This window comes from Equus asinus, chromosome 28, assembly GCF_041296235.1.
Source record: "Equus asinus isolate D_3611 breed Donkey chromosome 28, EquAss-T2T_v2, whole genome shotgun sequence".
In the NCBI taxonomy this organism is placed as follows: domain Eukaryota; kingdom Metazoa; phylum Chordata; class Mammalia; order Perissodactyla; family Equidae; genus Equus; species Equus asinus.
In genome coordinates this window covers 20,611,888-20,629,103 of record NC_091817.1, presented here as the reverse complement: position 1 = coordinate 20,629,103, position 17,216 = coordinate 20,611,888, and the positions used below count along the sequence as shown (strand labels likewise).

At 32.8% G+C, this 17,216-nt stretch overlaps 1 protein-coding gene across 13 annotated transcripts in view; it reads right to left on the bottom strand.

Moving 5' to 3' along the window:
* CHD9 (chromodomain helicase DNA binding protein 9) overlaps positions 1-17,216 on the bottom strand; it is a 228,646-nt gene that overhangs the window by 44,709 nt on the left and 166,721 nt on the right. For all 13 annotated transcript variants that reach the window (XM_070500253.1, XM_070500252.1, XM_070500257.1 and 10 more), the window contains 6 exons: positions 16,941-17,196; positions 15,621-15,831; positions 13,724-13,919; positions 11,264-11,431; positions 10,389-10,568; positions 3,990-4,100 (listed from right to left, as the gene is read on the bottom strand). In XM_070500253.1, coding sequence (XP_070356354.1) covers positions 3,990-4,100; positions 10,389-10,568; positions 11,264-11,431; positions 13,724-13,919; positions 15,621-15,831; positions 16,941-17,196 — 1,122 coding nt within the window. The remainder of the gene's footprint in view (positions 1-3,989; positions 4,101-10,388; positions 10,569-11,263; positions 11,432-13,723; positions 13,920-15,620; positions 15,832-16,940; positions 17,197-17,216) is intronic.

The window sequence follows — 17,216 nt, the reverse complement described above, 5'->3', positions numbered from 1 at the left end:
AATCGTAATAACCATGTATATATAACTTTATATTATAGTCACAGGACAAAAGAATTATTTGGCTTTATTACTAAATTTTTATAAAATTATTTATTTATAAAGTTATTTATTAAATATAAAATTATTATTTATAAAATGTGTTTCCAAAGAGTCATACTACTGTACAAAAAGCAAAGTAATAAGTGTATGAACCTCACTATACTCAATGCACTTTAATTCATTCAAAACAACTTAAGTTGAGATGTTTTTTACCTTTATTGTGAAATTTCTCTAAGTTAGGCACTATGTTATGAGCTGTGGACATAAGGATGAGTAAGACAGCTTTCTGCTCATAAGAAATCTGTATTCTTGAGGGTCAGACTAATGTGTAAATAAATAAATGCTATTCAGGATGAAATATTTTATGATACAAGATGGGTACAAAGGAAGTCAGAGGAAGCTTTACAAAATAGTGATACCAGAAAGAAATCTCGAAGAATAAGTAGTTTGCTAGGCAGGCAAGGAGGAGATGGCATTATAAGTAGAGGAAAGAACAAGGGGCTGAAATGGCATGAGATATTCAGGAAATGTTCAAGTCCTAGAGCAGCAGAGGTAAACGGGAGGAGAGGAAGGTGATGAAGGTCCTGCTCTAGCACAGTATACGCACAGTTCATCAGATTTTTAAAGGGGTACATGATGTTAATATGTCTTATTACTGGTGATGTTAACTTTTTTTGCCAAGTCTCTCCACTGTAAATTTATTAGTTTTCCTTTGGTAATTAATAAATATTATGGAAAATATACTTTGAGAATATGTAAAAAATTCTGATTCTCCTTGAATTTCACCCACTTATTTTAGAATTCACTGATGGATGTTTTCCGCTATGATTATTACTATGGTGGATTAATGGTGATTTTCTACTTCTCTTATTCTTTCTACATTTATTAATTGGTATTCTTCTGTAACAAAGAGTTGTCCCTTTTCCCTTGTCTCAGTTTTTTAAAAAAAAACAAAAAACTAATTGTATTTTTTCTTGAGCAAATTTCCAAATGTCTTTTGCCCATCTTTTCAGATTTTGATATATTTCTGATCAACTTATATTAGCTTTTATATCATAAAGACATTAACTTTCATATGCACTTCTGCTACAAATAGTCTCACCAGTTTGACTACATTTTTATTTTTTCAGTGCATAATTTTTAGTCTTACATATTTGAATATGCCGATCATTTCCTTTATGATTTTTTCTAATTTACAATGTTTTCCCACGAAATATTTGATAAAATTGAAATCTTCTTCTATTTTTTTCATGCTTTGATTCAAAAAAATAAAATTTTTTATTACAAATTGGAGTTCTCTTGGTATAGAGTATTAATATAATGTTCCCGCCAATGCTAACTCAATATTGTAATCACAATTATTAAATAATCCTTTTTTCTCTAATACTCTTTATTAACATCTTATAACTTGATCTTTTTCTGTTCTATTCTTTGCTTTTTATATCTTTCTCTCAGTATCAAATTATTTAAATTATGATTCCTTTATAATATATTAACATATTTTTGTATTTTAACAAATAGTAGGTAATGCCAGTCTGTCTTCAATGTATTTCACTTTCAGAAAAATTTTAAATATTTTTTTAATAATGCATAAATTAGAAAATGTAACTGCACAAGTATTAAAATCACTATATGTTCTATTTATAAATTCTTAACTCCTTAGGATAATCTACAAGGCCCTATTGATTTGACCCATATTTATGGTGTTTCACCTTAACACCACTTTAAACAACTCCCTACATTCTGCCAAAATGTCATTGCTATTTCTGGAATACACTAAGCTTATTTTGGCCCATGGCTCACTGCCATTCCCTCTACCTTGAAAAAGCTTTTTCCTCACGTTTTTACATTGTTGGCTCTTTCTCATCATTCAAGTCTCAGCACACATGTCCCCTGAGAGTGACCTCCCTTGACCACTTTACCTAATGTTATCTCTACTCCTCCAGGAATTCTCTGCCATCTTACTGTTTATTTTCCTCGCTCTCTGAAATTATCTTATATATTTGTTTACTTCTGTCTTACCCACCAGAATTTATAAACTCTATAAAAGTAGGGGTTTATCTTTCTTGTTCATATTAGTCGTAATGTGAGAACGGTATCTGGCTCAGAGTGTGCTCTAGTTGGATCCATAGTATAAATGCATACGAGTGCATGTGTATTACCAATAAATACTTTTGAAAAATCATAAACAAAGATCATACTATAAGTATTGTTCTACATCTCTCTTTTAAAATTTAACTGTCTTGGAGTTCTTTCTATGTCCATAAATAGGGATCTACATAATTATTTTTATTTACTGCATTAGACAGTATAGAGGTACCATTCCTCTATCATAGAAGATTTAATTAGTTTCTAAATTTTTCCTAAAACAAAAAATGTGACAATGAGCATCAGTGTACTACATGATAATTGTACACGTGTGGTTACTGCTGTAGGACAGATTTCTAAGAGTACATTTAATATTCTTGATATTCTTGACTATTCTTTCTTCCAAGAGAATTTTAGATTTTGTCTGGTTATATGAAAAAACTAACATTCTGATTTGGGTTGCATTTTGGTATTTATAAAATAACTTAAAATAAGTAATGTTTCTTTCCAATTGACAAATCTCCCAATTAAATTTGGCAATTTACTTTGCTGAAATCATATACATCTTTCAGGAGGTATACTCCTAAGTGTTCTCTTTTCTCCTATCATATACATCTTTCAGGAGGTATACTCCTAAGTGTTCTCTTTTCTCCTACTGTGAAGCAGATCTTCTCCTTCGTTATATTTTTCTACCTCTGTTGGTACCGATATTTAGGAAGGCTAAACAGCATATTTATCATCTATCCAGTTAATTCACTGAACTCATTTATTAATTTTAATAGTGGTTTGCAGATTCCATTGCCATTTTAGGCATAAAAATACGCCATATGCAAATAATAGTATTTTCATAAATCTCTTTTCAAATTTACTTGTTTCATACAGAATTACACATATTTCCAAAATATATTAAAAATAATAGATTATGTAAGCTGATGGAGTTATTCCTCATTATAAAGTTTTACATTTTAAAAGGTTATCTCTTAAAATAGATCCCTTGCATCAGTGCTTAATATAAAATTCTTCTAATCACTTAACAGTTATTCTGACAGTAGGTAAGGTTCACAAACACTGATTCCTATACAATTATTAGACAAGCGTTTTATGAAATGAACAATTATCAGTGAATAGCACATCAGTTCCATGAATTCTATTTTAGCATTGTGGTCCTTTCTTCCTTAGGTCTAAGGGAAATTATATAGTTTACAAAACGCCACTTTTTTGACTGCTTTTCTCTCCCCTCCTTTTATATTTGCATTAATGGGATGTGACACAAAGAACACAAAGTTTGTTTGTTTTTGTTTTTGTGTTTTTTGAGGAAGATTAGCCCTGAGCTAACATCTGCTGCCAATCCTCTTTTTGCTGAGGAAGGCTGGCCCTGAGCTCACATCCATGCCCATCTTCCTCTACTTTATATGTGGGACGCCTACCACAGCATGGCTTGCCAAGCAGTGCCACGTCCTCAGCCAGGATCTGAACCAGTGAACCCCGGGCCGCCAAAGCAGAATGTGTGCACTTAACTGCTGCGCCATGGGGCCGGCCCCCAAAGAAAACAAAGTTAAAGAGCAAAATAAAAGTAACCTATGATTTCAAGACATTTTAAAAATAAAAAAAATTATAATTTTAAGAATATAAATAATAACCAAAATTAAACTTTCCCTGTATTCCAACCTATCATGACAGATACCAGAAGTATTAAATTGAAGCAGTGTCTGACTCAATATGTGATCATTCTACTACCCCGTCAATTTATTTAAGCAGATAAATTTATTTCAGTAAGTACACAGTTGAACCTTCAAATATTATAAAAATAATACCAAATTACCCCAACAAGTAATTCTTTTTAAAGGAAAAGAAATACTTACTCTGCCACTGATGGCATCTATATCTATTTCTGCTTTTTTAGCCCATTTTTGCCAGAAGTTGGGATCATCTAAGGATATGTCTGTCCGGTTTCCAGATGCCACAAAACTTGCCTGAAATACATAATGGCAGTTTTTCGAAACATTCTGAAGCTTAGAGGAAGAAATCTATCAAAGTATATTTAAAACATTCTCTCCTCACATTTACTGTAGATAGAATTTGAATTCAGTATACATACATATATTCAAAGGCTGTCTCAAATGCAATGGTCTAAAACATAGCACAGCATCTGCTTAAAGCCAAAAGGCTTAATGCCAACACAGGCAGGAGTTCTAGAGGCCAAGTTACAGAAGTTATTACTGGTGTTTAACTCTTCACTTTTGGTTAGCAAGGATCAAATCTTTTGGTCAGGAAACTACACAGGACACACATACGCTTTCTGGAAACACTACATAAATATTAAGAAATTAGGTTAGAACAAGAATTTCAAAACTGCTTGACCAACACAGTTCATTTTCTGGGACACTCCTACTTTACTTTCATCACATTTTTAGATAGCTATGTCTCCTAAAGGAAACACAATACAGGATATAAGAAATAAAGAAAAATGAACCACTGTATTTATTTTAAAAACTCTTTTCCATACAACAAAAATACTGCATAATCACTGTAAAGATTTAAGAAATTACAGAGGACCAAAAGAAGAAAATGTAAGTGATTTGTTTTTCTAAATATTGTAGAAATGATAAAACTTTTTAGTTGGAATAAACTTTAGATAACAGTTCAACACTGTAACTTATAAACTAATAATCATTATTTGCAACTGAAATTCCTGAAAATAGCTATGTCACTTCAAAGAAAAGGTATCAAAGTACTTTATAAAAATGAAATAAGCTGTGAGGATACATGATGCTTTAAGAAAAGAGGCTGAAAAATGCATGCTAACTCTTAGAAGAATAAATGGAAGAATATGGTCATATAAAAGTGAATTTCAAAGGAGAATAAACGGCTTTAAGATAATGCCTAATTATCTGAGACATAATGAAATGATAGAAATCTTCATTAAAAAAACCCATTTTGATGGAATTTTAAAATGCAGAAAATTACACATTAAAAAGATAATAAAACTGTTATAAGCAAACAAGCCATTTATGACATTCAAGATAAGTGGAAGCTTGAACACTGGAAAACTGGTATCAAGGAATTACTGTTAACTTCATTTATTTTTTTCTGCTTTTTCTCCCCAAATTCCCCCAGTATATAGCTGTACATTTTAGTTGTGGGTCCTTCTAGTTGTGGCATGTGGGATGCCACCTCAACATGGCCTGACGAGTGGTGCCACGTCCACGCCCAGGATGTGAACCAGGGAAACGCCCGGCTGCTGAAGCAGAGCACGCTAACTTAACCACTGGGCCACGGGGGGCCAGCCCCCTGTTAACTTTATTTTTAAATGTGATAACAGTATTGTGATTATGTTAAAGAAATCTTCATCTTTAGAGACACATATGGAAACATTTATAGAGGTGATACTACAATGTCTAGGATTTGCTTTAAAATAATATGAAAGGTAGGATAGTGATGAAACAAGTTAACCAGGAGTTGATAACTGCTGAAGCTGAGTGATGAGTACACAGCTTTCAGTATAAAGTTCTGTCTATATTTGTAGTTTGAGTCTTTATAAAACATCTAAAAAAATGAGTAGGAACGAAACTAAAAGCCTAATGACTCTTGCTGAACTTTAAGATTCTGTTCATGACATTGCCTACCAAGTAATAAGTACATTTTTTTAAAATTTCTTTTAAATTTTTTTATTTTTTTATAAGTACATTAATTCCAAACATTCTTTTGAGATTGGGTTATTAAGATGCCTGCAGAGAGCAAGTGTTTAAATATTATAAAATGTTTAAAAACGTGCATTTTGCTAGCATGTTTATGAAAGAGAAGTGACAGAAATAAATGCTTTAATGAAATGAATTTAAATTCTTTTTTTTCTTGCTCTTAATGATAACTTAATATCATGAAAGTACTGAAAATAGTAATTTCTTATTTCTTCGAGATGATGAGTGTGGTTAGGCTGAATAATGACCCCCAAATATCTTTATGGAATCTGGTAAATGTTAATTTACATGGCAAAAGGGACTTGGCAGAGGTGATCAAGGATCTTGCAATGGGGAGATTAGTCTATACTATCCCACTGGGCCCTAAATGTAATCACAACTGTCCTTATAAGAGGACAGAAGAGGGGATTTCACCACAGAAGAGGAAAAGGCTATGTGAAAACAGAAGCAGAGATTGGAATAATGTGGTCACAAGCCAAGAAACACAGGCACTCTTAAAAGCTGGAAGAGATAAGAAACAGATTCTCTCCCGGAGACTCCAGAAGGAACCAGCCCTGCTGACACCTTGATTTTAGTTCAGGTAAGACTCGTTTTGGACTTCTGACATCCAGAACTATAAGAGAATAAATTTGTATTGTTTAAAGCCACTAAATTTGTGGTAATTTCTTACAGTGGCAACAGGAAATAATATAGTGAGACATCTCTTAATGATAAACCACATATTATAAAAACTCATATCCAACTTAAAGAGCAAAGGCTAACTGGTTTCATAAAATGAAAAGTAGATAGCCATCAGCATCTAGATAAAAGTGCATGATGATAATTCATCAAAGTGGTATGAATGAGTATGAGGAACAGACATCGAACTATGCTCAAGTAAGTCCTAAACTGTGAGGGGTCTTCAATGTGTTAAATCAGAAATGAATTTCTCATAATTGAGAACATATAATATTCATATTTTAATATCTTCATTAATATACACTCATCAATTTTCAGGAACAGTGAAAAGTTCATTGAAGCTCACAGGGTTTTATTTTGTACTATAGTTTCATTGATACATGCCTTTTGAGATTTAACCAATCCAGCAAATGAACATTTCCTTTACATGAATCGGAGAACATTTATCATGAAAACCTGTTAAATATGAAAACTCATTAAAAGGAAACAGATTTTTGAAACATATTACTTTATGGTTGCTTATCTTAAAAAAAATTCTATGTTGCAATGGATAATCACCTTTATTCTGCTACCAGATAACTGTTGATAATTAAAATAATTTGTCTGGAAGAAACTGTACTTCACGATTAAATAGCTTTTTTTATATTTATTATAAGAGAAACGATAAATTTATTTTTCAAATAAATTTTTAAAAATATTTCTAAATAATTCCAGATGCTATTGTTAACTGACATATAACCTCTCTTCAAGATAACTTACAAAATTCTCAAGAATTGTTAACAATGGTTTAATGCTTGAAATGAAATGCTCGTTGTGGAAGGTGTCATCAAGTACAGGTTTACTGACTACTTCCAAATGTTAAATCTTAATATCCTGTTCCCCAAAAAGCATTTTTCTTAAAGTGTATTCCTTCAATCATTAAATCCCTTTATTATTGGCAAGGAAAGACTTTTAAATGGTGAAATCCATCTTCTCACACATGAAAGTATAGCAGGCGCTGCAGAAGGGCCTAGAAATAAGCAATCCATCTGAAGCTTGATTCAGACTGTTTTGTTTTTTGTAAATTAAGCAATTCAAAGTCTTTTGTTTTATAACAAATTATAAAAAATCAGACTCGAAACTTTTCTATGTCTAAGATCCACCTGATTGCCTTTATGAAAATCTCTCAAAACAAGGTTTAGGTGATATAACCACTTATAAATGAAGTTACCAATAATGACTTTTATTTTATGGATATGTACTACGTCTAAATAGTCCAACGGAAAGAAATACAGATTGGAATTACTTCATTTATCCAAACCACTGAAAAGAATTGTGCATAGCTGAAGTCTTTGGAAACTCCAGGAAAAAGTATAAAATACTATCTACTTTATTTTTTTAAAGATTTTTTATTTTTTTCCTTTTTCTTCCCAAAGCCCCCCAGTACATAGTTGTATATTCTTCGTTGTGGGTCCTTCTAGTTGTGGCATGTGGGATGCCGCCTCAGCGTGGTTTGATGAGCAGTGCCATGTCCACACCCAGGATTCGAACCAACGAAACACTGGGCCGCCTGTAGCAGAGCGCACGAACTTAACCACTCGGCCACGGGCCAGCCCCAATACTATCTACTTTAAACCTTCGGTGCCATATTCCACTATGCCAAATGCCCATTATATAGCGGCATTCCCACCCAACTATGGAAATGAACAAATTATAAGACAATTATATGCAAATTCTCTAGACTCTCCTCAGCTATTGTGGTACCTCTTCAGTCAGCTCTCTTTCTAAATGTAATAGCAGTTACTCCCTGGTCCGAGGATTTAAAATAGATATTTAAATACTTAAGTACGTCACATTCTTAGAGCACAGCTGGTTATGATTAGCATATATCCAAGTAAAGTAATACTCACAAAGCACTTTATATATAGTAAAGTAGGAAAAGCCAAGCATGCTTTCTTCTTTAACTCATAAAGGGTCAACTGTCTAAGGTTACTCCTTTATGATTCTGAATTTAAACCCTGGTGTTCTGACTTTCCAAGATTATCATCAACACTGTAAACAAGAAAACCTAGAATCACCTGTGCTTTGCATATGCCAACATTAAAAAAAAAAAAAAAAAACTTTAAGGAGAATATATCTATGCTTAGCCTAACCAACAAAAGCAAACTTTTTTGATTAAATTAACTCAATTTCAGATAATTTCAGGGATGAGGGAAAAAATATCTGCACCTATTAGTGTGTTGACAACTTGGGTAGAGCCAAGGAATCCAAAGTAAACAAGATTTCTCAGGAAAGTAGCTACAGCCAGGGTGTATCTACCTAATCATGACTAGTTTTAGTTCTCAGCCTTTTACTTTCCTTCCATAGTATTCCTTTTGTTTCCACAATACTTTCTTCTAAATTATTCTCTATTAACTTCCAAATCTATATCTGTATCCTAGGCAACTATCCTGGACATCTCCACTTGGATGCCCCGAAAATGCCACAAATACAATAGTTCCTATATTTTATTTTCTCCATGTGAATATCTTTCTCTTGCATTCTGTATCTTACTTAACAACAGCACGACCCTCCTAGCTACTTGAGTCAGAAATCTTCAAGTCATTTTTGACTCCTCCTTCCACAAATTTCTAACTGGTCTTCAACTCTTGTTGACTGAAGTGGGTCTCCACTACCCTGGTTCACTCATCATCATATCCTATTCAAGCCACTTCTCTGGTTATGCTGATTCTATTCTTTCTCCTTTCCAACTCATTTGAGCCCTTCGCAGTTGGGTCCAACCTCCTTAACCCCTTCATTTTCATCTCCATTTAATTCATCCTGTGCATCCATACATGCCCATGCCATATTCCTTGAAATCTTTCTTGTAGTTTATCAACTTATGATTCATTTATGTGACTTTCTCTCTCTTTTTGTAACACAATGACCCACACTTCCTTCAAAACTCAGCTCAAATGTTATTTTCTCTGCAAATGCTTTTCTGATTCTCTGCTCTACTATTTTACACAGAACTAGTAATTTTCTCCTTTACTTTTTTCAGCAACTAGAATCCTTTGATTTCAGTATTTAGTAAAGTGCCTGACACAAGACTTCATTAGTTTGCTGAAAGAATGCAAGAGAAAAATTTTCATTTGAAGATTGATGTCATTACTTTTGGTGTAGCACCTGTACGACCGGCTATAACACAGTGCTCTCTATAAATATAAAGAAAGACTTCCAGGTTAAAAGCAGAAATGGGGATGGAGAATGAGGAAAAGGCAGGAAAGTAGTAAAGTGGAAGAGAAAATCTGTATGAATCAGTGCAGGCAGGACAGAATACTGCAATAAAAAACTCTTCAGATGAATGCAAGATACAGGTTTACCATGTCTCTGTTGAAAAAAAAAAAGGAATATAAAAGCAGTTAGTAAGCTTGTAAAATGTTTCCCCCAAATAGGGTAGATATAGTTATTAACACTTCTTTTCAAGACACAAATTTCATTTTACCTTCCCCAAATTAGATTTAAATATTTAAAATGAAATTAGAAATCCTTGCTCCCCATTAAGTACTTTAAATTATTATAAGTTATATAAGATGATTTAATCTCCTACACTACTACTTATATTTTGCTCTGACTTTGGCATATGTTTTTTCATTTCTAAATTTGATTTCAAATGTTCTACTCTAATACAACTATTTCTAGTTATTACACTTACTCCATTTCACTAGGATCAGAAGAGTACATATGAAATTTGATATGAGAGATTAGAAAAAATGAAGAAAAAAATATTACCTATTCCTTTGAGCTAATTCAACTTATTTAAACACTAAGTAGGTGCTTTGAAAATAATTAGTAGAGTAAGAGACAGTTAAATTTGTTCAGCCACGAACATTTCTGGTATATTTGTAACACAGCATTCACTGTTACCTTGGCAAATGTAGACCCACGTCCTTCTGACTCAATTGTAATAGTTTTTGTACGACGTAGTAAAATCTGATCGATATCCTCTTCACAGAATTTAGAGCCTTCATCTTCTTCTTCCATAATGGCACCATAAGCACCTCTTCGAAGCAGATCTTCTATTTCCTTTTTGGAAAGCTGCTGAATCTAGAGAGAAAACAATTTTGGTAACTTTTTTTAAAGTTCATAAAATGAGTAAGTATCCCTAAAGAATGTCAAAGAACACAGAGGTCATGTTTAAATTGCATTTCGGGTTTGGGATGTACATTAAAGAGAATTCTCTGAAAGAATACAGTGAAGTTGTTGACTCTACTATCTTTAAAATAAGATTTGCCATTTGCCTAAAATGGCTTCAGTTAAAACAAAGCCGACAGGAAAGGAAATCTGTCAAGGTTCTTATTAGCACTAGGATTCTACAGTTATTATAAGCACAAGATATAAGACAACAATCTTGAGGGAAAATAATGGCAAGAAACGTCACGTATAATACGACAAAGCCAATGCTAGTAGTTTGACACTAAAAAAAAATTTGAAAAACTATAGAAATATTGCAGAAAATTCACAAATTGTATTTTCCTATGCCATGATATAAACCTTCTAAAAGTAGAGCAAAGAACTTTTACCTTGAAAACACATTCTTAGAATTCACAAGCACTGGAGCTAAACAGATGGAACGGAATTCAAAAGCATTAACTAAATATAGTTCTATTATGTAAGGAAGTGTTTCCTTACATAAAACCTTCTATTTAGTGTTCAGTATGGATCAAAATTAAATGATACATTAGCTGAAGTTAAAATTAAATGCAAACAAAAACTGCAAGTAAAAAAGAAAATATACTTACACCACCAACATTACTCTCTCTTCCACTCATGCTCTGTAACACAGCCTTATCCAGACCCAGTTTCAGACTGGCTCGGTCAAACATTTCTCTCTCATATGAATTACGAGTTACTAGTCGGTAGACCTTAACTGCTTTATTCTGACCGATTCTGTGGCAACGAGCTTGTGCCTATAAAAAATGAAAGCTTATAGATTCAATTTATTTTACAAAATAGCACAAAAGGCATTACACAAAGGGCATTAATAGTAAACTATGTTGATTGAATATAAAAATATGTAAACATTTTTAGATAACGCTTGCTACTGAATTAGATATAACCTTTTTCTGGAAAGGAAGGTGGAGCTTACTAAAACAAGAAATGATTCCACAATCAGCAATTAGTTAAAATTTAAACTTATATTTCAGAGATTATAAATCCATTAAGAATTACTGTTTTTTAAAGAGTGTCACCAATATAATTTTAGAGAGGAAAATAAATTCTATGAACCGATTTTATTTTTTAGCTGCTGGCAACTCAAGCTTTAAATTTAAAATCTAATTTTAAATTTCTAGAATTTTTTCCACTATCCTATCAACAATCTTCTTAATAAATTTTAGTAGAGCTGGGTAATTTTGAGAGGGGCAAAAACCTAAGGTGAATAACTCTGGAGACCTAAATTTTATTTAAATGGAGAAAGAACTAACTATCGAATATGTAGACATGTTGGAAGCAGAGACATCAGAGATGACATAAAAGCTTCATATTTTATCTCGAGTTCCTACTAAAACTTTGTGTGATAAATTTTGAATCTAAAGGTTCTACACAATTAGTGGTCTACCTCCAAAATTATTAATCAACTTCTCATTATCTTCAGAATATTAAATAATAAATTGTGGCTTTAAAATTTATAGGTGGCGGGCTGGCCCGGTGGCACAGCGGTTAAGCACAAAGGTTCTGCTTCAGTGGCCAGGGGTTTGCCGGTTCGGATCCTGGGTGTGGACATGGCACCGCTTGGCAAGCCATGCTGTGGTAGGCATCCCACATATAAAGTAGAGGAAGATGGGCAAGGATGTTAGCTCAGGGCCAGTCTTCCTCAGCAAAAAGAGAAGGGTTGGCAGCAGATGTTAGCTCAGGGCTAATCTTCCTCAAAAAAAAAATAATAAATAAATAAAATAAAATAAAATAAAATAAAATTTATAGGTGGCATTGATGCTATGCCCTTTGTTGACATCTTTATTCTATCCTTATTCATTTTGTGCTCTTTAGGACTCAGAATTGTGAATGAACAACTTTGCTCCAGGTCTAGGGAAAGTATAAGAGGTCAAATTTTTATTAGTCTATAAAGACTAGATCTGCATTAGCAGTCAGTAGGAAAAACCAAATGAGAGGGAGTAGTTGGGGAATCTGGCACAATTTTTCCAGTTCCTCCTCAGGTTCTATAATGTGACTGTATTATTTTATTTGAGATCAACATTTAGAACATCACACGCACAGTGGCAAGTTCTAAGTATAAATATGCATTCCAAGGGCAAATAATTATGTTTTGGGTTTAACCTACGTATTGGCAAACTACAGCCTGTGGACCAAATCTGGCCTGCCAACTAAGAATGGCTTTTACATTTTTAAAGGACTGTAAAAACCAACCAACAAAGAATGTGTGACAGCGACCTTATGTGGCCCAAAAGGCCTAAAATATTTACTAACTGACCTTCTACAGAAAGAAGTTTTCCCTGGTTTAATCTATTAATTTTAGATACGCCTTTGATATTTTGAACTAGATTACGTATAACTATACAAATGAGAAGTTAAAACCTTACCTTTTGTTAAGTCAGGTATATTCTCAATAACAATTTACTCTAACTGGTCTTCTATCTTAAAGTGATTATATTAATTGCAATACAAATAAGATTATCATGAACAAGAGAATTTCTCTTACACTTTATCTTTCCTAGATGCTTCTCATCTGCAAACTTGACTCTCTTTGATCACTCTAATATTCCTATTTTTATGAAGTCCAAGTACAGTCTTAACTTATATGTATACCTTAATTTTCTACAATATTTCATAAAAAGGCATACTCTATTATGTCTCAATTCTATGCATACTATATGATGATTGAGAAGATGAAATTAAGATAAGCAAGTATTTATTTTTAAGGATGCAAAATTCTGAAATTTTTATTACAAATAAGTTATTCTTAAAGCTTAGGCCTCTTTCAAATTTATGTAATATACTTTAAACAATTAAATACTGAACTCAAGTAGATAAACCTTTTTAGAACTCAGTAAGATATAAAATCTAAATAAATATATTTTATTGTCATTAAATTTAAATAATTTTACCTATTTTATTTGGCATAGATATTTCTTAGGGAAACATACATAGTAGTTTGCCCCGATTAAAATAAAAGAGGTGGATTATCAAAAATAGTTATAGGAATTTAAAAAAATTTAATTCTCTTAGCCAAGGAATTTATTTACCTGAAGGTCGTTTTGAGGATTCCAATCAGAATCAAAAATTATACATGTATCAGCTGCAGTTAAGTTGATGCCCAACCCTCCAGCTCGGGTACACAGAAGAAAAACAAATCGATCTGAATCAGGTTTACTAAATCGATCTATTGCAGCTTGTCGAAGATTCCCTCTGACTCTTCCATCAATTCGCTCATATAAATATCTATCAAATGAAATGCAATAAACTTAGGGGACTATAACGAAAATGAAGACATACTGTATCAAATGTAAAGTCAGTTTTCCTGCAACATTATGTATATTATAAAATTAAGAAGCAACACTACCCCAACTAGTTTCTACAGTTTTACACTTCTCAGTGTTGGTGCTAAGGAGGAAATACCAAGTAATATAAAGATAAAAAATCTCTGCATTCCTGATGTATAGATAAAATACAATTACAATGAATATCATTTTCAGAAGTTGGAATTAAAAAACAGTCCATTAAAACTACTTTGCTGATCTCATTATAATAAATGACTTTTTTTTTTACAAGAAACAAAGACTTCCACAAAACTTTATACAAGAAGCCTACCAACATTTCTCTCTATCTCAATCATGTTACCTTCTCAACTGATATACTTGATTGTAAACTATAAATCCATCAAAGGCAAACTAGAATTCTAATTCTTTATAGTCATTATTGTCAAGCAATTAACTTTTAACGCTTTTTATCTTTCCTCATTTAACATAAAACTCAGAATTGCTAGACATAAAGTAAAACAAAATACATAAAAATTTAGGAACCAGAAGAGGAATACATGTGACATTTGTCACACCTCTTCTAGTTCAAGACACTTTCTACATATAATTTACCAGTGTCTCAGCAGCAGCTCCACTGTTATCTCTAGTACCTGGGAAATGGGGGTGTGACTTCTAATAATGTTACTTTTGACATTAAAGAAATTTGAAGTTTTCCATGAAATTCATCATAAGGGAAATTTATCTTTATCTCATAATCTCTCTTTATCTCTCTTTGTGTAAGGAGATCAAGAAAATGTAAGAATGAATTTTTAGGACTAGTGGAGCTTAAACTTCCTTCTACTTACATGGTATAAAATTGAGACTAATAATACACATTTGGAATGAGACTAAAGGAGTAGAATACTGATACTAAAAATAGAACTAGAAATAAAAATGAAAAATAAAAATGAACTACATAATCTCCGATAATATAAACTAGTATAGACCTTTACTTATCTATAAGGGTCAAAATCCACTGAACTAAAATCTACAGCTGAATCTTCAGATTCCCTTTTATATTAATATGTTGATATCTGATTGGACCACTAATGTTCTGATAAAATATCCTGTTTATCCAAATACTGATTAGACAACATTTAAGACTATCTTACTGTCACACATCAACAAAACAAAACCCCACATTAAATAATCAGAAAAGATTAAAGCATGAACACATTTTATATATGGTAAGAGTCAAAGTGCAGCAAGTTCAGGTTCTAATTGTAACAATGAAACAGATCTGAAAAGGATCTTGTATCACTTTTTTTGATTTTGAAGATGGTTATAAAGCCATTTAAAGTGTCATTACTACAAGGTTTATGAATCAAGTATAAAATCTACACTAATAAACTCATTCTATTCTTAGGTCAACAAATACCCATCAATTTGCAAAGTTTCCTTAACCAATCTCCTTAACCCCGCTTACTATTGTAACATGCGTAGGTTAGGAAGACACTGACACATAATCCTAAGCAATCTTTACTCATAGATTTAGATAGATTCTTATGTAGATGAAGAGAAAGATGTAAGTAAAGTTGGACTATAGTACAGTGCTGCAAAACCTTAATAATATATAGTTAGCATAATGCATGGTATAATTCAGTAGATGAATTATATGCCTTACCTTTTATGTATGAGATAGTCCTCCAGGATGTCAAGGCAGCGTACCATCTGAGAGAAGATGAGCACTTTATGACCTCCTGCTTTCATTTTGGGAAGCAATTTATCAATAAGGACCAATTTACCAGCAGACTGGATCATTGCTTGAAGATGAAAATCAGAAGCAGCTGGATTATACGTATCTCTAAATTCTCCAAGTATTTTCTCTTCAGCACCTGTCAAAGAAATACAAGACAGCATCAATGCACAAATGCAAGCAACTCCCAACCGCTTTCTTTTTTTAAAAAATAAAAATTAGTGTTCCTCTGTGCTTCTGTAACATTAAAATTTTCTGATGGTAGGTACATTGCTTTTATTAGAATTACTTATGTTTGTGGCTAAATACCAACCAACTCAGACTACACAATTCCACTGAGGATATGGACAATGTCTTTTCATCTCCCAGAAACCTGGCATAATGCCATATATAAATTTACATTCAATAAATGTTTAATGAATGCTATTAGGGAAAGAATTAGTGAAAATGTGGCCCTAACCTAGGTGAGTAAACATTTATTTTTAAACAAACATTTAATATTTAGACACCAATATAACAGTGATCATTACTGAAGGGTAATCGTAATTAATGTGGATGTGTCTATGGGCATCCTGTTGTCCATCAAAACAAGGAAACAAGAGAAACTAAAAGGGAAGTCATGTTATAGGTTCTTGATGCATACTTCCTCCAGAGAGTCTAGATCAGCATTAAAGGCTCTCTGCCTTCCCTCAGCCTTTCCAGTCATAAAAGAATACCAGGATTGCAAGTGAGTTAGTTACTGGGCTAAGAAAACCTTTGTCTTAGATAAAGTAAGTGGGGAGTATATTTCCAGGAACAAGTGAAAAGACTCATGCATTGTACAGGGAGAACACTAGTAGAGAACTTGACAAGACCTTAAAAAGTAACATTATTACAGCACCAAAATTGAGAGACACTATCTAGGTTATGTGGACTGGAAAGAAATCAGCAAAACAAATTGTAAATCTGGAGGCCAAAGATGGGCTTTGCCATCTTCGTCCATGAGGGGGAGGAATTCTGGTCCAAGTTAGAGTGAACATAACTCCTGCCCTTGTAACCTGGTGTGCTAACATAGGACGCTATAATGTAGTAGTTCATACCGCCCCTGATTCTGAAACACTTGTAATCCCTTAGAACACCAGAGTAAAGAGTTACAGGATTACTGCCTTTCCTTGTAAAAGCCACGATAGCTGTAGTAGTGGTGTGTTTTTTTATTCATGAGTATTTGTTGAAAGAAAAAAGTATTTGTTTGTCATCCTTTTTAGCTACCTTTGATAAGATATGGATGATTACAGCACTTCCTGAGCTCCATCATGGTATTGACCAAGTTAGGTACATTAGTCTGTCCTGCTCCTTTGGATAAAAACGAAAAGTTCTTCTCCAAAATAGCCCGGTAGTATTTCTTTTGAATGTTGGTAAGTTCTACTTCAATGATAGTTTCTTCCTTAGGTGCCAACTTCTTTTCCACATCTTCTTTCAATCGTCTCAACATCATTGGTTTCAGGATCGCCTGAAGTTTCTGCACCTGCATAAAAAACGATGAAA